General features: G+C 41.8%; 1 protein-coding gene across 2 annotated transcripts; it reads right to left on the bottom strand.

Annotated features, from left to right (window-relative positions):
- Positions 1 to 14,692: 14,692 nt before the first annotated feature.
- On the bottom strand, positions 14,693 to 24,746 carry LOC311340905 (beta-2-glycoprotein 1-like). 2 transcript variants are annotated; one of them, XM_084465809.1, is made up of 8 exons: positions 24,579 to 24,744; positions 23,928 to 24,104; positions 23,500 to 23,596; positions 23,074 to 23,150; positions 22,658 to 22,849; positions 20,340 to 20,513; positions 15,423 to 15,620; positions 14,693 to 14,826 (listed from the first exon to the last, which is right to left on the bottom strand). In XM_084465809.1, the coding sequence occupies exons 1-8, from the start codon at positions 24,643 to 24,645 to the stop codon at positions 14,765 to 14,767; spliced, it is 1,044 nt and encodes a 347-aa protein (XP_084321935.1). In that variant the 5' UTR covers positions 24,646 to 24,744; the 3' UTR covers positions 14,693 to 14,764. The 2 variants fall into 2 exon arrangements, with proteins under 2 accessions (XP_084321935.1, XP_084321936.1); XM_084465810.1 differs by lacking the exon at positions 20,340 to 20,513 and having other exon boundaries at positions 24,579 to 24,746.
- Between the last annotated feature and the right edge of the window lie 471 nt (positions 24,747 to 25,217).

Genomic DNA, 25,217 nt, shown 5'->3' on the forward strand with positions numbered 1-25,217 from the left:
CTGCATTTTTGCTTGAACCACATGAACAACATCGGCTGCCAGGTAGTGTGTTCCTTGAAGCTTCTCTGATTGACATTCCCTTTAATTCCAGAAACAAGGTCACTGTTGTGCTGTGTAATCTAAGCGAACACAATGTCATACTGCAGCCAAAGTCGATTGTTGCTCAATTATGTGCAGCCCAGCACATCACCCCACTTGGACCCAAACAAAATGTGCCTTGTCAGGACAAGCCCATCACTGACAACCTCAAACTTAACCTTGATGACTCACCACTATCTGAACAATGGAAAGAGCGTATCACTAAGCTTAACTCCATTTCAGAAGTCTTCGCAGTAGATGACTAGTCATACGGTCACACCACTGCTGTAAAGCATCACATCAGGCTGTCTGATGAGACTCCTTTTAAGGAGAGGCCGAGGCCTATTCAACCCAATGACAGAGAGGCAGTAAAGCAGCACCTCAAAGAACTGCTTGATGCAGGAATCATTGAAGAGTCAGAGAGCCCCTTTGCATCACCAATAGTCTTGGTGCTTAAGAAGAATGGTTCGATCAGGCATAGATTACAGGAAGTTAAATGCACGAACCATCAGAGATGCATATGCCCTTCCGAACATTGAAGAAACATTTGCAGCCCTTAGTGGTGCTAAATGGTTTTCCGTCATGGATCTCAAATCTGGTTATTATCAGGTGGGCATGGCTGAGGAAGATAAGCCTAAAACCGCTTTTGTGTGTCCCCTGGGCTTCTTTGAATTCAATCGCATGCCACAGGGTGTCACAAATGCTCCAAGCACCTTCTAACACCTTATGGAGAAGTGTGTCAGTGACCTCCACCTTAATGAGGTGCTTGTGTTTCTAGATGATTTGATAGTGTTCTCAGACACATTGGAAGAACATGAAGTACGGCTCATGAAGGTACTGAATCGCCTCAAAGATTACGGCTTAAAACTGTCTCCAGAAAAGTGTCACTTCTTCAAGACTTCTGTGAAATATCTGGGTCATGTAGTCGATGCTCAGGGAGTCCATACTGACCCTAACAAGGTATCCGCCTTAAGAGATTGGCCCCGCCCTTCAACAAGGAAGGAGTTGAAATGTTTTCTAGGCTTCGCTGGATACTATCAGCGTTTTGTCAAGGGTTACTCCAAAATAGCCAAACCCCTCAACAGCCTGACAGCAGGCTACTGTGCACCAAAAAAAAGAGGCAAAGTGTACAAGAGAGACTACTCCAAACCTCATGTGAGTCCAAATGCACCCCTCGGAGAAGAGTGGACTCCCGAGTGTGAAAATGCATTCAGAACTTTAATCAACAAATTGACCTCTGCACCCATCCTTGCTTTTGCAGACCCATAACTACCATATGTCTTGCATACAGATGCTTGTCGAGATGATCTAGGGGCAGCCCTCTATCAAGAGCAGGAGGGGAAGCTCAGAGCTGTGACTTATGCTAGTCGGGGTCTTTCCAAGAGCGAACAAAACTACCCCACTCACAAACTTGAGTTCTTAGCTCTTAAGTGGGCTGTTTGTGAGAAGTTTAATGACTACCTTTATGGGACAAATTTTACTGTTCTTACTGACAACAATCCCCTCACGTACGTGTTAACCTCTGCCAAGCTAGATGCAGCTGGTTAGCCGCTCTCTCTACTTACCAGGCCTCAAAGCCCACCTCGTGAGGATGAGGATTTTGTCAAGGAAAGAGAAAGGATTGAGGATATGAAAAGCCGTCTCATGGACCCAAGAGGAAACATGGGTCAGGAAGTGTTCTCTGCCTTATGTCAACGTCACCTGGTGACATTGACGGGTGAACACCAACACCAGCCAGAGCAATCTGTTGTTGCTGAGTCTCTAGCCGTCAACCCCTCACTGATATCCGGCATCTTCGGTGAAGACACCTTGCCTTCTATGACAAACACTGACTGGCACAACCTTCAAAAAGCAGATCCATGTATCTCAAGTGTCATCCACTTTGTGGAGAGAGCATTAAAGCCCAGCATCAGAGAGACAAATCTTCCGATGTCAAACTCCTCCTCAGGGAATGGAAAAGTCTTGAACTCAGAGATGGTGTACTACACAGGAAGTGGATGGACCGAGACAACCCTGTCTATCAATTGGTCTTACCTGAACAGTTCCAAGAAAGAGCACTTCACGGTGTACACAATGATGTTGGTCACCTTGGTTCAGAGCGTGCACTACACCTTGCCCGTGCCAGATTCTACTGGCCAGGAATGGCCAGAGCCATTGAGGAGAAATGCAAAAAGTGTGAACGATGTTTCAGGAGAAAAGCTGAGCCCCAAAAAGCTGCACCTTTACAAAACATCTCAGTTACTTACCCCCTTGAACTCATCTCTATAGACTATCTATCTCTTGAGCCAGACAATAGAGATACGAGAAACATACATTTCACAAAGTTTGCTTTCCCAGTCGCCTACTGAGTGACCAGGGCAGAGATTTCGAATCAAAAACTATCAAAGAACTCTGCACACTAATCGGAGCAGACAAAGTTCGCACTACCCCATATCACCCCCGTGGGAATCCAGTGGAGTGATTTAACAGGACACTCTTGAGTATGCTAGGGACCCTTGAAGAGAAGGACAAGTACCATTGGCGGGACTTTGTTAAGCCCTTGGTCCACGCATATAACTGCACGCGTAACGACACAACAGGCCTCTCGCCTTATGAGTTAATGTTTGGGAGGCAGCCCAGACTGCCAATTGATCTAGTCCTTGGAATCCACCCTGATATGGGAAACCACAAGACCCACTCAGAGTATGTTAAAGGCCTTTGTCAACGCCTGCAAGAAAGCTACTCGTTAGCTACAAAAAACTCCCAAAACACAAACTCGCAGACAGGTGGGAACAGAAAATCCATGTTGTTGTCAAACGGATTGAAGAGAGCCCTGTCTATGTGGTTAAACCTGAAACAGGAACAGGACCACAGCGCACATTGCACCGAGATCTCCTTTTACCATGTGGGTTCCTTCCTGTAAAAGGAGAGGATGATCATTCACACAATGATCAACAAAGAAAGATGAAACTTAGGAAACAAGCAACAAAAGACACAGAGGGAGATGATTGTCAGGAGGATGAGTTGGACAGTGATGAGGATGAACTCTATCTTACCACACAGAAATCGCTGGTGTAAGGCTAGCGCAAGTCGAGGGGAACTGCTAGCCTGCCAATAAAAACTGTTTTACCCACTCCAAAGTACACCCGAGGCAAACCAATTATAACGCTGACTATCGCTGACTATCGATGTCTATGTTGAAAGAATAATATTAGAAATAAAACGATCCCTGTATCGCAGTGATCGCATTACATATTGGGGGACTACTTTCTCAGCAGCGGCGTAATTTCACTTTGCTCCAGTGTAGCAACCAATTCACTACAGCAGAAGGTAAACAGAGAAGCACACTCCAGGTAATATCAGTCCGCCTCTGCCGTAGCCTGTTTCCAACTACAGGGATTATAAACTAAATGCAATGCGATGCAAGGGTAGATTTATTTCTAACATTATTCTATCAACACAGACATTTACATAGATAGTCTGGCGTTATAATTGGTTTGCCTCAGGTGTACTGTGGAGTGGGTAAAACTTTTTATTGGCAGGCTAGCAGTTCCCTCGACTTGCGTTAGCCTAGCAACAGCAATTTCTGCAACTAGAAGGACTGAATGAAACAAAATTTCGAACTAGCCCTTTAAGTATTGCGGGTACGGGCAGGTGGGGGTTTGCAAAATAAGACCCGTGCAGGACTCTGTGTGACATATATTCACATTCTGTGGAGGCTTTGGTGAATAAAGAGGGGATCCAAAGAGAAAAAATCCATTCAATTTTACCAGGCTAGCCAATTAAAAACTGCCAGGATATGTACATGCGATGGAACAGTACATGCTCCAGAGTCTCTTAGAACAGAAACTGGTGCTTTCCGCCTTCCCAGATTATAGATAAAATATATGGAAGATTCCCATTCCCCTGCCATTCTGTGAACGGCGTTCATGATTTTGGTGATCGGTAATCAGTGCCCAAAAATGCTGATCGGAGCATCTCTCGTTGTGAATGTACCTTAACCCTGATTGTATTGTGTTACCTGAGTTTAGTATGTAGTGTTGTGATTGTACCTTAACCCTGATTGTATTGTGTTACCTGAGTTTAGTATGTAGTGTTGTGATTGTACCTTAACCTTGATTATATTGTGTTACCTGAGTTTATTTAATTTTTTTCTATAAATAAACAATACATTAAGGGTTCCATACATACTTTGAGGCTGGAGTTCAACCAGATATCTTGATCAGCACTGATCCACAAGTGTTACAATGTGTAATTATGCAGCTGGCTGCAGCAAGATGAGAGTGAGCACTGATCAATGCCTATTCAAAAAGGTAAACTCTGATCTGGGATAAGGGAAGTGAAAGTCTTGTGAAAGTTAACTGATTCAACAAATGTAGTCTGATAAACAAAATACATTAATTGACCTTTGAATATTAGTTTATGTGTGCATGATGAACAACACCTCATTGTATCACTGACACCAACACCACTTCATGAATAATTTCTAGGACTCTTTACTCTGTCCAGTTCTTTCAGATCTGTGTGCATTCTAATGGTCTAATGGTGTTTTAGTCGAATATGCTAGGAGAATGTGATGATGACCTACACTTCCAGCAGTTTCACTTCCCAATTTCTACTAAACATGTTACCAACAGAGCAAGAATGTACTAGTGGGTCACAGCTGTGTGGGCTTATTTTATGGTTGTTGTTGTTTTTTCAATAGACTGAGAGGTTTAGATTAGATGTTTTTACAAACCTTTATTTAGTATAGTAGCAATAATTGATATGCACATGTTAAATGTAAATAGTTAATTGGGAATCTAACCAGAAATTGTTGTACAATTTAAAGCCATTTGGTTTTAGTTGGTATGTTGTGGGGAAGAGGCAGAACACTAAATCTAACACATTGTAAAACATTGTTCTTCAGGAAGACTAAATTAATCCATATTCTTAATGATATTCTACCTAATAATTGCATATAACTTAGACTTTTGCCCAAAACTGGATCTGGAAATGATCTGATTTGGGATTTTTTTGATTATTTATTTTATTTAGTAGGTTTATTGTTTTCAAGTATATTTATTAGGGATGGGCAAGTTAGCATGTTAATTACACATTAAGTAATCTTATTTTAGCGCAATTAATACACATTAATTAACGCACATTGTCTTTTTTATTTTTTCACTTTGATTTTGAAAGGTTTTGCCCACAGAATGTCAACATTCATATCATATCATATCATTTTTGTTTTTAGTTCCACTTACTTAACATTAAATTACACTTGCAGTTAGTGACTGCTTGATTACAATTGCAGTAAGTGACAGCCTGTTTACAATTCCCAAATCTGTGGTGCAACTTATTTGAATTAAACTACATGTGGTAAGTGTTGGTTTACAATTGTACTAATTAACTGCCTGTTTACAATTCCCAAATCGGTCGTGTTCCATAAGTCAATAATAATAATAAGTCAATGAGTCAATAAAACTCCCTCAAGATCACTTGGTCTAGTTTTTGCTTATTAAGTACATTTGGTATGAATGATAATGTGTCATTCCATTTGATAATCTCATTTAACTTCAATTGGAGTGGTTTTAAAATATAATTTTTAAAGTGTGATTAATCGCGAGTTAACTCAAGAATACTATGCGATTAATCGTGATTAAAACTTTGAATCGTTTCCGAGCCCTAATATTTATCCTTTATGGATATATTTCGATTTTTGTCTTAACATATTTTCTTCTAGTATCTTAGGCCCTAAATGGCTAGTGGCCGGTGACTTAATATAAGAGCCTGACTCTGTGTTCTTACACAATAAATTAGTTACACATGAAAAAATTTTATTATTATTATTCTCACCCCTTTGAACATTATTCTTTAGTAGCCATCAGAGCCATCCTTCCCGAAAGCAGCTCTTCTCACCCTTGCATGTAGGGACGACTTAATTGCTTTGAATAGTTCTGCATCATTTGAAGGTTCTATGTGTTAGAACGATTCCTCATGACCCCTTTGGCTGCTAAGGAACTGCAGATAGCTCAAGCTTGTGATTTCAGAGCCCTGCAGGGGGAGCGTGTTGAGACAGCAACCATAAACTAATGTTGGTTACAATCATAAATTAACTTTGGAAAAATTTAAAAGTTAAGAAAGAACTGCCATTTTGCCATTATGTTATATTTTAACCGTCATGCTTCTAACTATTCGATTTGAACCGTCAAGCTTCAAATCTAATAGCAATCAACCCATAGGCTGATCTCCGTAACGTAGAGCGACAGGGGATGTCTCCTTTTTATTTATGCATGGTCATTTATGCATGTACCGATCCTTGGTGTGGTCGCTCTAAAGGAGCGACTCTACAATGCGTTGGCTCGCATTGTAGAGGACTCCCTCTCCAAGCTTAATTCCATTGCATGCAAAACCATTGACTGAAACGGTTACCCGGTTGATTGCTGATTAAGCATCGATGTGACACACCGGTCTTCTGCTTATTGAAATTGAATAGACCCTTTTCACAGGGGCGCCAAAGGCACCTCTGTAGACAGGTTTTGCTCATTATGGAAACAAAAGAGACCTTACTACTAACTTTAGAGGAAGGCTGATTTCAGGAGGATTTGTATGGAGTGATGACTTGCTCTTATCTGAGATAACGCACACCTAAAAAATAGAATGTTCTCTGGCCATGGTATATATCAGGGATGGGCAACTGGCGGCCCGCATCCTCACTCAGTGAGGCCCACAGATTTCTTTCTTCTTTTTTTTTACAGAAAAATCGATCAAGAAAACCGTACCTTTCAGTAAAGATGAGAAGCAGAGTATCTGTTCATTCATTCAATTCAAAGGCAAAACCATGTGTCTAGTTTGCTTAGAAACGATATCAGTCATGAAAGATTTAAACTTAAGTCGCCACTACAACTACTACAACTGCACTGAATATAATGCTAGTTGTTGCACTTAATGTTGGGCCACTGTTTTTCAGATTTTTGCCATCATTGAATGATGATGTATGTGAGCCCTTTGCACTGAAATTTTTTTTTCACTTTATGAGGTTTTCTAACATTAATGAGTTCCCCTAGCCTTCCTATGGTCCCCCAGTAGCTAAAAATTGCGTTAGGTGTAAAACAAGCAGTAGGTATCTTGCTCCGCCTTTGAAAAAATGAACGCTCAAACACGCGGATTTGGGATCTGGCCCCATATGTCGTCATATGGGGCCAGGTTACCTCCCCTTTCTCTGCTTGGCCCAGAGAACTTGGCCCGCCAATGAGACAATGAGCTAGGATCGTGTGAGCGCCACATGTGTGTGTGTGTGTGTGTGTCAATACACACACTGTAACGCAAGTGTTCTTTGTTTTTTTTGTGGATAACCGTTCTGCTGTTGGTGTTATGGCGCATAACATGCAACACAATAACGCAAGCTTGCATAAAGCTCCCATTTGGTGAAAAGACTAGACTGCGTCGGGTTCTCTGAGGTCTCTGGTATTTCCACAACGAGATTCGTAGTGGGGGATATCTCGGCCATGGTTGAGAAGGAATTGGGAACCGCGACATGGAAGAGAAAAGGATTGTTGCCCAGGGTTGTCCGCCGGAGCCCCGCTGCCCGCTGAACGCTGTCCGTTGCCCGCTGCCACAGCAGCGGGCAGCGGGGCTCCGGCGGGAGACAACCCGCCAGAGCGGGTTGTCTCCATTTCGCGGTTTAGTCTGTACTTAATATTGACGTGGAAGAACATTCATAATATCATCCGGAGGCGCAAACAGCTTTTGACCATGATAATATATATTATATTATATAGATATCTAAATATAATATGATATTATTTAGATATAGAGCTCCAGGACTCCCGCCGGAGCACCCGTAGTGTTCAGTGTTCGACTGTAAACACTAGTGCATGGTACCGTGGCCGCAAGCTGCTCAGGGCCACACCCCCACGGCACGTTTGTGGAGAGCTCATTGTGGGACTGGCTCGTAGTGGCTGTAACTCTGCACCAAGGCTGAATTTCTTGAACGTCTTCAAATACTGTATTAGGGGCCCACTAACACCTATATTAAAGCATCCATAAAATAGCATGCCATGGGACCTTTAACAAGAATATAGACATGTTAAAGATGCACTTGAGCATGGAAAACATGAAATGAATGTATGTTGGTTCAATTAACATACATAGGCTATGAATCAGAATACATTTTTAGGTAGTGGCCATCCCCAAAAAGGCACCAGAATACAGGAAATCAAATCGGCCATATTCAAATTTTTCTGGGGGAGGAATCCCAGACCCCCCACCCACAAATTGTATCACCAGCCTCTACTGATACAGATATAGACACATATTTGTTCTTATTCGGTCATGTGGTCCTTTGATGGTGATGATCAAAAATTGTGGCCCTCTTTATAATGAAAGTTGCCGATCCCTAGTATACATTTATGTTGTGTACATGATTGTAATGTGAGAGGCTTCACCTGTGTTGCGTACGATTATATTATATATATACGAGTATTTCTAAGTGTAGCTTGCTATACTTTATTCGGCGTAGGTCATTGCTTCCACATGGCCATGCTGCTTTTGATATACATGTTTATGTTTATGTTCAGAATTGAGTACAAGGTCTCTCTCCTCACCCACCAGTGCATTCACGGACATGCCCCCCAATACCTCAAAGAACTCCTCACCCCCCACCCCACCACACGCACCCTCCGATCCGCTAATTCAAACACCCTCAAAACCCCGAGAACCAAGCTCCGCACTATGGGTGACCGGGCCTTCTGCTCTGCAGCTCCAAGGCTGTGGAACGCCCTCCCAGACCACCTGAGGGCCCCACAGACCACTGATGCTTTTAAACGAAACCTGAAGACCTATTTATTCAGGAAAGCTTTTTGCTAAATTTTAGTACACTTTGTCTTCTCTTAACTTTTCTTAACTTGTGTCCCTTTTTAAATTAAGCTTGTACTGTAGCACTTTGAGATTGCTTAAATATAAAGTGCATTACAAATAAAATTTATTATTATTATTATTATTATGTTTAGTACATATGTATTACGTGTGCATGTATATAACACACTCACTCTATAGATTATGGTGATGCTACCATTATGTGTCTGAACCATCCCTGGAAAGAGGAATCCTGCACTCTGCTTGTCACAATGTTGGACTTTTTTAGATAACCACTAGATGTCGCCAATTCCAACTGTCTGTTCTCTGTGCTTTTCCTGCCTAATTATGTCTCTTATCAGTCTCACCTGTTCCCTGCTAATTAGTCATGTGAGTTGTGTAGCCAATAGACTATATGCACGCAATACTTCCGCATTGGTCTCAGAATGCTTCTACAAATCCGGTTTGTATAAGTTTGTATCGTCATCCGGTTCTTTTGCCCGGTTTTGTGAAACTGGGCAATAGCACGTTGATCCATAGTATGGGTCACACCGCAAAGTGTGACCCAAGGCGGCGCTGTTTTTTTTTAAACATGCACGAGTTTGAGCGTAGACAGCCATGAAGTCGTTCACGTGCTGAAACATGCACAAGCTTAAAACTTAACATTTGTATTGTCATCCGTTTTTGTTGCCTGGTTTTGTGAAACCAGGCAAAAGCACGTTGATCCATAGTATGGGTCTGTAAAATGCTAATCAAATCAAATCAGGGTGTCGATGGCGATACAAATATTACATTTTAAGCTAGTGCATGTTTCCGCATGTGAACAACTTCATGCCTATCTACGCTTCAAACTCGTGCATGTTTGAGAAAATGTTTAACAGTGTCCCCTTGGGGCACACTTTTCGGTGGGTCGTAGAATTCAGTGTAACACCTGAACCGGATTTGTAGAAGTATTCTGAGACCAATGCGAAAGTGTTGTGTGCATAGAGCCCATTGTCTCACAGTACTTAAGCCTGGTCTTTTCACTGTCTCTGTTGAGTCTTCACTGAACCCTGAGAGTAATGTTTGTCTTGACCTCTGTCTTTGTTTGCTCTAAACTGGATTGATCTTGTTGCCAACCTATGCCTGTCACCTAACCCTGATTTTTGGATTACCCTTTGGACTAGCTGTCGTGTGATTGCGCCCTTACTCCATGTACTCTGTATTATAGTATTATGCTGTTGACAATGCTTTACATGTTTCACGGTAACGTGATGATGTCACTACGCTCTAGTATATGAGTGTGCCAAGTCAAGCGCACGTTGTTGTTGAGTGACTGAGCGGCAGCCAGTCGTGTTTTCTATATGCTCTTCTAATTGTTGAATAAATATGCCATAAGGCTGAAGAGAATACTATTCGTTATATTTATACTCCACCATGCCAGCGACAAGGAGTCACTTCTCCATCTACGCTTTACATGTCATATTTGTTTTTTGCTCTTTTGATTATGGTCTGAGTTTTTTGTTTTTTGGATCTTCTGAGCTTTTTGAACTTTATTTCTTGTGTGGAATCACACCTAAAACTTATCCTGCTTTTTGCTTTGCACTTGCGTCACCCTCAGTTCCTGGTTTCCTCAACCCTGACACTACGTTTACATGCACAGCTTAATTCGATTAAAGCCATAGCTCGATTATGCTCCTCTCGGTCGTATGCCGACTCCTCTGGCTGCTCTGCCGGCGGAGCAGTCCGCATACGACCGAGAGGTCAGAACAATGGAGCGTCGGAGAAATGATATAGACCCGAAGTGAACTGACAGCTGTCTGTTGAAACATCACTTTCTCCTCCATGTCGCGTTTCAATCTGGACTTCAGAGAGTCGAAGCCAAAGTTAATTTCCCCCAATTCCTTTTCCCCATGGGAGAGATAAACCCAACTAGGAGTCTTTACTTGTTGTGGAAGTACCAGAGAGTCGGAGAACCCGACGCAGTCTGTAAGATTCATAATATCAGAGAATACCCCCGTCAGTTCGGCCGCGGCTCAATGAATGAATAAAGATTGTAGTTATTTTACAACCTCGTTGATGAGCAACATTTAGAAAAACATGGACTTTTAATTCAGCCTTGGGTTAAATCGAAGCGTAGTGTGTACTGAATGCACGTTGATGATGATAGACTCCTTATAGGGGGTAACTACATTGGCACGACACCGGCTTCCTCCATCTTCTGCGCCAGCTTTTTAAATAAATCGCCGACCCAAAGTTAGTTGACAGCTGTCTACTGAAAACATCTTTCTCCCACCGGAGCAGCCCCTCCGCTGCCCGTCCGTATACATTCCCCGCCGCGGCGCAATGAATGAATAAAGATTGTAAACACGTCGGGAGAAAAAAACATTTATTTTGACAGATGTGCCCAACGTTACTACTTTACAACCTCGTTGATGACCCACATTTAGAAAAACATGTACTTTTAATTCAGCCTTGGGTGAAATGGAAACGTAGTGTCCGTGTGCTTCCACCTTTAATGAATGCATGCCATGCGCGCTCCCGCGGCCGGGACACAATTCTTATAGGGGGTAACTACATTCACCGGCTTCCTCCATCTTCTGCGCCACCTTTTTAAATAAATCGCAGTTTTTCGTTATCCCTTATCCGACGGCGGCTAACCCTAACAACAACAAGACTATCGTCTCCTTCTACTTCCGGCTCACGGCCCCAGGAAAAGATCTCGAGCATGCGCAGAACGCAAATCAACGCATAATCCAATTCGATTGGCTACATGCACGCTTAGCTCGACTATGAATCGCATTATCTAGGGGTCTTAATTCGACTATGAGTAACCCAATTCGATTTGAGTATAGCTCAACTAAGGTGTATGCATCTTAGTAATCCAATCATAGTTGGACTAAGCCAATAAGTCGACTTTCTTGAGTGTCATGTAAACGCACTGACTGCTTTCCTTGGTTTCTTTTAGTTAAGCTTCCCCCCAGGATGAGGGCTTTCACAGACTGGGAAGAATGCCTGGGAAGCCCTTTGAGACACTACTGTGACGAAGGGCTATGAAAATAACTTTGATTTGACTTACGGTGAAACTGTGATTGAGGGTCATACAAATAAAATGTATTTCAAGTACTCAAAATTACTAGTGTATGGTGAGGACAGTGTTGCCACAGTTACCTTGAAAAAGTAATCTGATTACTGATTACTCCTTTAAAAAGCTAACTTAGTTAGCTTTTAACTAACTTAGTTACTTTACTGATTATTGATTTTAAAAGTAACTAAGTTAGATTACAAGTGACTTTATTTGTTGCATTCAGCAGCTTTTTTATTTATTTATTTTTAATCTTCAATGTGTATTTGCTGGCCAATCAGATTTGTCTTGACACGATTGCAATTCAGCCTACGCATAGCATGCAGTGCACACACACTCACAGCCAGACACAACAACGACGAACAAGTTCTCTGCAGAATACAGAGCCTTTGTAACATAGCATCTTTAGAATTCTATGAACTCTACGTGGACCGTAACCCAGAGTCCTGCAAGGGTTCAGGTACAGGTAGCCAAACCCGTGCAGGACTCTGGGTTACGGTCCGCGTAGAGTTCATAGAATTCTACTGGGTTACAATTTGGATGAAACGGGTGAATAATAATGTAATAATGTAATGTGTGTACTGTCGGACACGGGTGTGGGACGGGTCGGACGCCTGAACAGCGCGGGTCGGTCGCGGGTTTTGCGATTGCGAGCGTGCTGCATATGTTATTCAGGAGCGGAGGAGTCAACTAAAACCGTCCACAGTGGATGATGTTCTTTTTTTGCACAGCAATCTAAAGCACCACGCCAAACACCAGATAGTATATATATTCCCTGGCGTTCAATCTAATGTCTTATTTTCCTTGGGGTGCCGGTCGGGCGTCAGTATCAATTTATAGCGGGTCTGGTCGGGTGCGGAATGTAATTCGCCCTACTGTCAGAACACGGTCGGATGCAGTTTTAAGTATTAGTAACTTGGATAAGTAACTTTAATCTGATTACTGGTTTGGAAATAGTAACGCATTAGATTACTCGTTACTGAAAAAAGTGGTCGGATTAGGAGTTACTAAGCCAATAACGCGTTACTAAGTAACGCATTACTGGCATCAATGGGTGAGGATGGATGAGATTTACTTCAGCACATATACATATACTACAGCAAATAAAAAATGTGTGTATGAAAGAAAAAAAGTATATATAATCAGTGTTGGGCAAGCTACTTTGAAAATGTAGTGAGCTAAGCTACCAGTTACTCTGGCATGAATGAAGCTTCACTACACAGAAGCTATTCATGCAAGGTCAATTCCATTGGGTTCTCAATATAGTTCCCATAGTCACTATAATTACATACATTACAGAAGTCAACGAGGATCTTTAACTCCATGATAAAGCCTGTTCTACTTTACGGTGCAGAGACCTGGAGAACAACTGTCACCACCATGCAGAAAATCCAGTCCTTCATCAACACCAGTCTCAAAAGAATCCTAAGGGTACACTGGCCGAACACCATCAGTAACCTGGAGCTGTGGCAGCGAACAGGACAGCAGCCTGTGGAGGAAGAGATCCTCCAAAGACGCTGGAGATGGGTTGGCCATACCCTCTGCAAGCCTGTATCCAGCACAACAAGACATGCCCTCTTTTGGAAGCCACAAGGGAAAAGGAAGAGAGGCAGGCCAAGGAACAGCTGGTGCCGCGACCTGGATGCAGATGTGAAGAGGTCTGGTCATACATGGGGACAGCTAGAGAAGTTGGCCCTGGACCGGGACGACTGGAGAGCCCTTGTTCGTGGCCTATGCCCAAAGTTGGGCGGTAGGCGTAAGTAAGTAAGTACAGAAGTCAAACCATCCAGTAGTTGGACTTTATAAAAAAAAATCCCTGTTTCATTGAGAGAGAGAGAGAGAGAGAGAGAGAGAGAGAGAGAGAGAGAGAGAGAGAGAGAGAGAGAGAGAGAGAGAGAGAGAGTATCCCCAGCCACATGCATTCACTGCAGTTTGAAGTACACACTACTCTTCGATTTCACCCAAGGCTGAATTAAAATGTAAAAGTAGGCCTACATGTTTTTCTAAATGTTGCTCATCAACGAGTTTGTAAAGTAGTAACTTCGGGCACATCTGTCAAAATAAATGTTTTTTTCTTCCGACGTGTTTACGATCTTTATTCTTTCATTGCGCCGCGGCTGAACTGATGGGGATATTCTCTGATATTATGAATCTTAAAGACTGCGTCGGGTTCTCAGACTCTCTGGTACTTCCACAACAAGTAAAGACTCGTAGTGGGGTTATATCGACCATGGTGGAGAAGGAATTGGGGGAAAGGAACTTTGGCTTTGACTCTCTGAAGTCCAGATTGAACCGTGACATGGAGGAGAAAAGGATTGTTGCCGTATGCAGACTCTCAGAGGAGTGTGTCCCCGTTCTGAACAATCTTGAGTGCTTGAGTTTTGCTTGTAAATTTATTTTTTTGACTAAAAACTGCTTCTCCACTGTGTTAAGCCATATCAAAAATAGCTTATGTGGTCGTTAACACGCTACTCGATCAATAAGAGTTAAGCTACTGAAAAGTTACTTGATTCAGGAAATAGTGATGTTACCACTAAACTACTGAGAATTGTAGTTAGTTACTAGTGTCGCTACAAGTAGTGTCGCTACAAGTAGCGACAAGTAGCGACACTACTGCACAAGTAGCGACACTACTGCCTACAAGTAGCGACACTACTGCCAAACACTGTAGGCCTATATAATATATATGCATGTTATATTAGCATCATAATAGAGGGAAATACATTTCTAAAATGCAGAAAGCCAACAATCTTTAATAGAGTCGTAACAGCAATTTGTATGCAGAAAGACGCTGGGTCTGATGCTTCAACACTGTTTGATCTCCGACGGCAGGCCGTTACCAGAAATGTATTCGAATCTGCCTGGGACTGGAGAGGAAAGAGATACACACATGATCAAATACAGAAATGGAACAGATACATGCACAAATACCGGTACATTTGTTTCATAGAATGAAACAATAAACTCATTTGGTTTTCAACTAAACAATATCAGGTCAGGTATGAGCTGCGTTTAGCGTGGCCGTGTTTTGACATTGTCCCATCGGTCCATTTTGAATCATAGAGCCTGATTCCTGGGTCCCAAGCCATGTGAATGTTTTTTTTCTATAGAGAGTTAGTTACTAACATACATTTGAACTAAAGCTAAAAGGGGCATTGAAAAGGTATTGGAGCTTTAAATAATTGAATATACCCCAAAAATCTGTACGATGTACACGAAATATATAAGATATTCAAGTCGAATTTTAGAGGCAAGGGGTAACTTAAATGATGTGTGTGTATATTTATATATGCCCCTACTAAGGATAAATTGTGGCAGATCCATGTTCATGCTGACTCAAGTTTTGCCCTACAGTAATCATATGACAGTAATAGTACAAATAACAATTGCTAGCAAGCTATTGCACATTGTTACTATCGCTGTATGATTTCCTACCCATTATCACTCATGAAGCAAAGCTCACCTTCAAAGCAGTCTGGGATGCTGAGGGTTCCATTCATGCACTGGCTTGACACTGCATAACCACACCTCCCAGCAGCATTCATGCAGTAGAAAGAAACTTTTTCATTGTGAAGCACTTTGTTAGGATTCAGCTCCTTAATCCAGAGTTTCCTTCCATTATATAATATCCTCCCTCTCGCTATGTCCACAGAGCAGGGGCCTGTAAACCAAAAGACCAGCACAGCGAGTGTTAGAATGGAACAACCAAAAGGGATGTTTGTTATTACAAAACAATTAAATTGAGTCCTGAGGTAACTAGGGAAAATCCATGATCATGGACAAGTAAAAATAACCTTATGAGCATGTTGCACATTGTTGTAACTTTATAATGTTACTGTGCACATTACAGTGTTTCCCACATAATTTTATTGTAAGTGTGGTGGTAGCTGACAAGATGATTTTGAAAGGGTTTTAAGGTTGTTGTTGTTTTGTTTTATGTAAAGTTATGTATACAGAGCAGTTCCCATTTTACCCAAGAAGACCAAACAGACAAAACACATACAAGACACTACAGAAAACAGATACCGAAATAAATAAATAAATAAATATTAAGTAATAATAATAAAAGTAAAAATAAATCTTAATGGAACAAAACAACACCATCAAAAACAACACCAATACAACACCAGAATATAAAAAATACATAAGTAAAAGAACCTCAACAATCACTGCTACCTGTCAACTCGTCAGACATTAAACCAGGTCAAAGGCACTTGAAGGTCAAAGGTCAATCTGGAATGGAGATGAAATTTTGTTTCTCAACGAATTGGAAGAATGGCCCCCATATTTAGAAGTTAGAAGAACCTTGCAATGAAAACCTGAGTTGTTCCAGTTTTAGGAAATAATGAACATCCCTGATCCAATGAGAGAAGGAAGGTGGAAAGGGAGATTTCCATTTAAGCTTTTCTCGCTAGAAAGGCTAGAATATCTTTCGTAGACGAGGATAAAGAAGAAGACACCAAATAAAGCACTAAGTGGATTAGGATCTACTTTTCCCCCAGAGATTTGAGATAAGGTATTGAAAATCTCTACCCAATAGGGGCCTAACATCAGACAAAGCCAAAACATGTGAATAAGGTCGGCAGGGGTCTGATGACACCAGTCACGAGGGGGATACAGAATCATAAAACTTAGCTAGCCTAAGCCTTGGTGTAATAGGTACGATGTACCATCTTACACAGAATTAAACCATTTCTGGGACAAATAGAGGTTCTATGCGCTTGCCGATTGGGTGGACAAGCGCTGCATTCCACTGTGCAGATTAAATCGCTCAGCATTCCACTGTGCGATCATCCCTGATGCGTATGCCCTCACACATTGTTGAAATCATATGCTGGATGCTTTAATCTTTCTATGTGTTTTTTAGTTAATGTTCTGGCTATAATAAGACCACATTGGCTATGTAATCGCGGACAAAAGGGGACATTTCATAGTGGATGGTGGAAACCAGGACATTTTAGTGTCCGGACAGGCTTTTGCTGGGACTCGGGACACGCAACTCAAAATCGGGACTGTCCCGGTAAAACCAGGACGTCTGGTCACCCTAAGTTAGGCACATAAATGTTAGCTAAAATGACTTCTACATTATTAATCTGACCAGCCACTATAATGAATCTACCATTGGGGTCTGCAATAGTACTTGAGTGGATGAAAGAAACCGATTTGTGGAGCAAAATAGCAGTGCCTCTTGACTGAAGAATGGAAGACCTGCCCTACCCAACCTCTCTTTAGCCGTAGGTGATCAGAACATTTGAGATGGGTCTCCTGTAGTAAGACAATATGCACACCCAGATGGCGAAGGTGATTTGCACATTTCTGAAAATGTTTAGGGTTGTTTTAAGGAAATGTTTGTGCATACACGTAGCCAGCCATTCTGAAGCAGGCATGAACGATTCGAAATGAGCCAAATAGCCGAGACAGGAACAATCATCAACATTTGGTGTCAACCACTCTATTTCATCCTAGACAAACCAGAAAGGGGGGCTCAATGTTCAAAATACCAGAATTGTCCTTTAAGGCCTGTTTACGGTGTGTTTTAGCCGGGTTTTCCCCTGGAAGGCTCTATAGAAAGTTATATATATACAAAGTTAAACTGAGAGAGCGTGCCGTTCACAGACACCAGAACGAATGCGTTCACAGTAACGTTCATCAGGCAGTAATACAGTACGTTCAGTTCACGTTCGCCCAAAATATGAACAAGTTCATGAACTATCGTTCAATGAACGTGTTCAGGCACAACACTGCTAACAAGGTCTGTGTAAAGACCACACTGACATCAGCAGAAAATGGGTCTTCAATGAGATGACATTAATACACAATACATAAAATAGTAGGGTGCACGATAATTATCGGGCCAAACTTATTACGTCATTCCGATAAGTCCGATATCATGACGAATAGCCCCGATAACGATAATCATACAATCAATGACAATACATGAGTTCACAGCTGCACCCGTATATAGAAAATGTTTATTTTTATTATTATGTTACACCTTTCCTGCTGTCGGCTCCCAGACCGTAGTCGAGAGCACAGGGGAGACGTCGATGTTCTCTCGGGGGTAACACTCTTCCCTTTGACCGGCAGCGGGTCTGCTTATAGGTCGGAATATGGTCGGAATGAAGCGGCCGCCGATTATTGAAAGTGTGACATATTTTAGCTGTAATATTCTCTTGTGATACATTTTAGCTGTAATACTCTCACAGAGCCACATGAAGCAGCACCGAGCATAGTTGAGTGGTAATTTCCCCTCACAATCACCAGAGGGCAACACTGAGCACATTTGACAAATTAGGCGGTAATATTCTCACACAACCTAAGAGGGCAGCACTGAGCTCATTTAACAAATTAGGCGGTAATACTCTCACACAACCTCAGAGGGCAGTACTGAGCACATTTAACAAAGTTACAACATTTACACATAGGGGCAACAACGGACACACAGAGGAAGTGAGCAAGTTTTTAGAGTTGTAGAAGAAGTCTACTTTCACCTGTTTATAAAAAGCAACAGCTAAACGGAAGGAGGTCAGAATCTCTTGGGCGGCGTATCCTAGATATAAAGCTTAGAGACGCTCCGCGCATGTTATATACCATCCCTCTCCTTTTGTTTCATAGACGATAGACAATAGACCAAAACCTTACCAAATAAAGTGAGTTAAAAGCGATCCTGTCTCGGCGGCCTTTCCTGGATTAAAAATATCATAACAAAAGGCTGTGTACTTTATTCTTAGTTTCACTAACTTTACAGTACACCTTTGCACAGACACAACCAGACTCGTTCATTACTTCACTAAACTGACACACGCTACCGCTCGCTCTCCTCGCTCATCCATTCACACACCCACACACACTGCCATTCTCGCGCACACACATGCGCTAACTCTCGTAACACTTATTATTGACAACAGTTAGCTGAACATTATAGGGTCCTGGCCTTCCACTCCCTGTTTTCTTTCAACTACATTTGTCCCAGTGTTTGTTAGATGTGAAATGAAGCAAAAAAAGACGCTCGTTCTCCGGTAATGCAGCCATTTGCGACGCCTTTCTTATTCGTCGTTTCTTCTATTTGTCTGTAACTCATGCTCCAATCTTTCATCGATCGATACGGATGTTGTGGATGCAGCGGAATATATGATGCATCGCATCCTGCCCCTTGCAAGCCCGCCCCCCTAAACCCCCCGTTGATTCTACTGATGTCTGAGCAACAATGTCATGATCTTAGGTCATGATCATATATATTTATATGTGTGTGTGTTATCAGTATCGGCCTTTAGGAGCTAAAAGTTATCGGTTATCGGTATCGGTTAAAAAAATAAGTTATCGTGCAAAATAGGCATGTGAAAGACCAATGGTGAGCACAATAAACACCTGAATGCGACCTAATTGACTTAATAACTTTTACGTTACACACACACGCATGCGCCCACACACCGTGTGCAGGGACACAGCCACAGAAAATGTATATTACGTACATGAGCTAAAATAAAACAACCCTCAAAATAGTGAGGGTTGTGAATAAATGAATAAAATGAAATAATAAAATAAAATGATCTTACATTTATGTGGAACTTCAACTTGAAATAATCTTACAAGAACTTAAAGAACATAAACCGGAGAACTATGTTCAGTACAAATCTCCTTACAACTGGCAGAGGTTTGAGTGACAGGTCTGCTGCAGGTGCACATCTCCCGCCCCTTAATACTAACGTTATTGGGTCAAATCAAAACGTCAACCTCACGTCTATTGGTATTGATTGATGTTTGTAAAAAATAATTATAATACCCCTACCAGTTTTTTTCAAAACCAGTTTTATGTAATCAATCTGGCAACACTGCCTGAACGTCCTCCCGCTCAAGCCTCAAAGTAACCCAATGAGACCAACTGGAAATATACAAAGCCGGTATGAAATGAAACTGTGATTCTGAAAAAAGTATAAATTATATTGAAATTCAGTTTTCATATTATTGAAGATACAAGTGTGTTGATTTGTTAAACCTTTGAACGAAGGTTAACGGAAGGTTAATAAACAAGGTCTAAACTGGATGACTGTTCCCCCTGAAGTCAGGGGTAAAGGTTATTTGAAGCCATCAACACAATGTAGCGTCACCTTTAGGTTTTATCATTGTATATAAGAACACATCTCAACATATATACAGCATCTTGTCAGTCAAGTCTTGTCATTTATTGATATTTCTGAAATGTTACATATTTCACCTTTCAATAGTTCCATTGAAAGTTAGATATTGTAAAACATTTAAACTCAACTCTCTGTGTAAGTGGATTACTCAACCTCCGGCCTTAGAGGCAGAAAAGGATAAAAGGGTACAGAAAAGGATACTTGATAAACACCAAGTGAGTATGGCTTTTGAGGAAACCTACCGCTACAAGCAGGCTTGGGGGACCACTGTCCTGTCTCCAGGCATTCGACAAATGGGTTTCCAGAAAGGACGTAGTCTCCCGTACAGCCATATTTGATTGTGTCCTCATAGTTCCTCATAGTGCGGGAGGACATGTGACCATGAGCGATGGGTTCTGGACGGGGGCAGGTCACCACTGGATCAAAGGGAAGGTGGTCAAGCAAAGCATATTCATGATAATTCGGGGTCAGCAGACCCACTAGGCTACAGCAGATATTTTTGGAGAAGTCGGCACACACGTTAGGCTGCCACGGTTACATGCTGCCATTCCGACATGCTGCCAGTCTGACATGCCGCCATTCCGACATGCCCCTTGTCCATATAGGTTGCGTATCCGTGCGTGTGCGCGTGTTGACTCATTAGCATCTGTACCGTGGCCTGAGCACACCTCTCCGAAGTGTACTGAGGCCACGGAATTGAACTGTACTTGAGTACGGATGGCATGCTCACACTATCCAAATGATCTAGACTTTAGGAGGCAAATGTACTCGGGGATGGTTCAGATGGGCTAGTGTAAAGAGACCGTTCGGGAACCACGGCTATAGGTAAACAACTTTGATAAGTCTAAACTTAGGAGTCTTCGTAGCACGCTAAGAGTGAATATTGGGAAACCGGTCAGCCGGTCAGGTGAAATTGATTGAGCCACAGAATAACAACAGTCTTATTTGTACATGCCATAGGCCTGTGTGCAGTTGTTAGATTGCACGTAACATGTTTGCATATTAAGTCTTATTTTTCTCGACTCTACAGCATTTGCTCAGCATTCCCTTAATTAATGGCTTTGGTGTGCAAAGTCAGGCGGGGTTTCTGACACTCCTTCAAATAAACCCCAAATAAATCAAAAAAAAAAGAGTTCAGTGTCGATCAGTCTCAACATTTAGAAACAGAATCGAAAAGTCCAAGTGTGAATTGGGTCAGTGGGGATTTGGGGAGAGACTGGAGTGATGGGTCGGTCGCGAACGAGCCAGTTCAAAGAGCCGGCTCTTTTAAGTGAACAATGGGAATCGGCTCCCATTCGGGAGCCATTCTTTTTTTTAAATATATATAAAGTTTGCGAGGCAGAATGATATGAAGATCTCTACGCTACAGGTGCTCCGTGCATGCTATGCATGTGTGCAGTGACTGACTGTCACGTGCATGCATGCAACCAATCAGCCAAGTGTGGATAGACAAGGATCATTTAAGCAAGGGGCGGGGACGCGCGTTGCGCTCATATGCATGAAAACAATCGGCTACAGCAATTTATTGATATTAGAAAATGTCATTCTTACTTTGGATACTACTAAGATGTATTGAATAATTTAAGTGATACAGGCCTACACATACAAACATAAGTCAAAAGGGCTACATTTGGCTGAATTATAATCATTCGGTATAAGTAATAAAGGTAATATGAAGAGCCGTTAGGGAGCCAGAAGGGCTGGCTCTTGTTGGTGAGCTGATCCTAATGATCCGGCTCCCTAAAAATAACCGAAATTCCCATGTCTTGGGCCAAAGATCCACAGCGAATGACGGTCGGTGACTATCCCCAATGACGAACGTCAGTGTAAGGACACTACAGTGCATGAAACTAAGAAATAATCATATTAATTAATTAATTAATTAAAGTAGCCTACAATGATAATAGAAATGACATTTATAGTAATGACCTCATGTCGGAATGGCGGGACGTTTTAAAAAAAGTAAAGTACCGCCACTCCGACAATGGAAACAGAAATTGTTGGAGTGGTGGTATGTCGGAATGGAAGGCCGTCCCCGGCTGCCACCAACAAACTGAAGAGGGAGGAATCCCGCCCTGTTTCCTGTTTCACTACAGAGATGTTCTAAACTCTGAAGCTTTCAGATGTGAATCAAAGGGTATTTCTACGGTGACCAGTCTGATCTGAAACCTTTACAGATAATCTTAATGTTGCTTCTGGACAGGATGTTTTAGCTTGTCTTCCCACTAGGAAAGGTTGACTAGTGCTGTCTGTGTTCCCTGTAAGTCAAGTGCACACTTAAAGACCCTCGCTTTCAGAGACACGATTGGTGGACACGAACATGAAGCAATGACAGTGAAACTCTCCGTTCACCCAGAGCCAAGCTCCTCCACCATCAGACTTCAGATTGTTAATCTAGTCTGATTTCTGAGACTAATTCAAGCATAACTTTAGCACAGGGCAGTCTCTTTAAGGGCAACCATCACAAGCTATTTTCTCAAGTTCTGATAAAAATAGCGGCAGAGGAAGGAACAAAGGTGGACCATTGTAGCACTAAGCAGCTTCCACAAATACTACTTACTTCGACACACAGGTGCTACTGTCCAGGTTCCAGAGGAAGTGCATTCTGCTCGTGCGTTTCCTATAAGGGCCATAGGACTCGCACATTTGTACGTCCCTTTCACACCAAATTTTACTCTTTCCCCAGTGGCCCTCCGAATGTCGTACACTATTCTGGCGTTATCTGGGATGGGAGGTGGACCACAAGTCACAACTGGAAAAACAGACACAGGATGTTTAAGCACAACCAATTGTTTTTGAATGAAGTAAAACAATAGCAAGAATTTATATTTTCCTAAATATGAATATATACTTATTATCAACTAATTGTTGATGATAATTTTGTTCAAGAAATTATGATACATTTTGTTCGCTCGTTACGCAACTAGACAGCATGTTTTTAAAGGTACACACACTCACAAACAAATTAGTTCATACCTTTGCACTCTGGGCTTGATGCGCTCCATTCTGCATTTTCTTGGCACACAGCACTGCTGGCTCCATGCAAATTGTACCTCAACGACCAAGCCAACAACAATTGCATAACCATTCACTGCAAAAACAGCCTTGCCTATTTTGGTTGCATTCATTTATTTAAACGCCTGTCAGGTTTTTGTCTATTGAAGCATGTTTGACATTTCCCAAAAAGTACTTTAATAACGCAGTGAACAAAATAAATTCAGAATACTATACAATGTTTAAAAGTTCAATGTTATTATATATATTAAAATAAGTGCAAGTATCATGCGAGTACATTCAATTCATCATATATATATATTTATACACATAGTGTTTAAATGTCCTGTTAAGAGACAAGACTTGGTTGAAATCTAAGCATTGGAGGAAGTGCTGTATCTCCCTTACCCCTCATTGCAGGTGAAGTTGACTCTAGCCTGGTATAAATTATTCTCAAACTGCATCTCTCCATTGAGTGGGGCGTCTATGGCAGGGCACATCTTTGCTAAAGCAGAGAAAAAGGAAAGATTACTTTGACAGGAAGTGCTGCTGGCTCTAGATGATAGCAGTGCAAAACTCATATTGATGACTTGGAACCTTCCACGGCTTAGGGTTGCATTGGATATTAATCAATTATTTATTTAATTGGCAATCGATTGTTCATAATCCAGATTTTTATGAAATGTCATAAAGAATGGAAAATGTATTCTTATGTATATATATGTATTCTTGTAGGCTGCTCATCAGAAGAAAAGTATACATTTTGTAACGATGAGTCAGCAGTCATTTTTTTCTTTTACATGATGAATGTATTTTGTTTGATCAGAAGTACCCACGCTGACACGCAAACTCCGTCCTGCCCCATGTCCCCCGGACACTGCAGATGATGACCCCCATGCCGCTCTTGGTGGTGTAGCCCGGGGCACAGGTCAGGTGGGCCTCCGTCCCCGGAGGAGATAGCAGCTGCAGCCCCAGGGCCTCCACGTGGGGTGTGAGGACAGGTCTGGGACAGCCTGTTGAGGAGAACATCTCTCTGTTTTCCACCCTCTTTTAGTTTCTCTCATGGGTCCTTTCATGTGTTCATGTTAGTGAAACATCTTCCAATCACTGCAGTGATCAGACTTTCCCTTAGATAGTTAGGTTAGAACTTTCAACAACATTACATTCACTGATTTGGATAGATTAATTGATTTGAATAGTTTCAAATCAACGGTTGATCAGAAACCCAAATACATACTTGTATTTAAATGTTTTGAAATATAAGATATAAGCCTTTAGATATAAACCTTTAAGACATAACCAACCACTTTAAATATCATGGAAAAGGGAACAACTGGAGACAAATAAAGTACGAAAATATATATTGAAACAAATATGAAGCCAAACACAAAACCTCACACACACACAACCTCACACACACACATACATACACACCCTTGAATATTACAAATTAAAGGTTTGAATATGTACAATAAAAAATGCGGTACCTTCATTCTCTGACTTCACGATGGATAGAAATGTACTTAACAGAAATAGAGCCAGTAAGAGATGCATGTCTGCTGGCTTGACCAAGAAATCCAGGCCCCTGTTTGACTTATTTTAAAGGTAAACAGATACTATTGAATGAACTTACTGGCAACCCTACTCTCAGTTTCTCTGAAGGTCTTGCCTTTTTATTACGAGCAGAGGGGGAGTCTATTGTATCGGTACCTTTTGTGAAATTACAACACAGCAGACCTGCATTTTGCTGCAGTTTAACTGACTTTAGATAAAAAATGGAATCACCTTCAAGAGCCAGTGAACTTTTGCTTTAAACATGGTAAAATGTCCGACATGAAATGCAACATCAACATAGTAATCTATGCCATTGTACCACTGTCGCTGAAATAAGACTATAATTAAGAGAAACAGGAGTAAAATCCTCAAAAGTCTCCCCAAAACCTTATGTGAACTTTCCAGTCTGCATGCAGGCACAGAGATCTTTGTGACCGTGTTACTGGTCTCTACGACGCCCCAGTACCCTGTGTGGTGCGCTGTCTGGGCAGCGGTTGATGATGCGAGAGAGGGCGCCATTCATATACAACGTCGCCCCCACCTTCCTACAGTTCTCAGCCCAAAGCACATTT

Source organism: Micromesistius poutassou, assembly GCF_964030765.1.
Source record: "Micromesistius poutassou genome assembly, chromosome: 3".
NCBI classification, from domain to species: domain Eukaryota; kingdom Metazoa; phylum Chordata; class Actinopteri; order Gadiformes; family Gadidae; genus Micromesistius; species Micromesistius poutassou.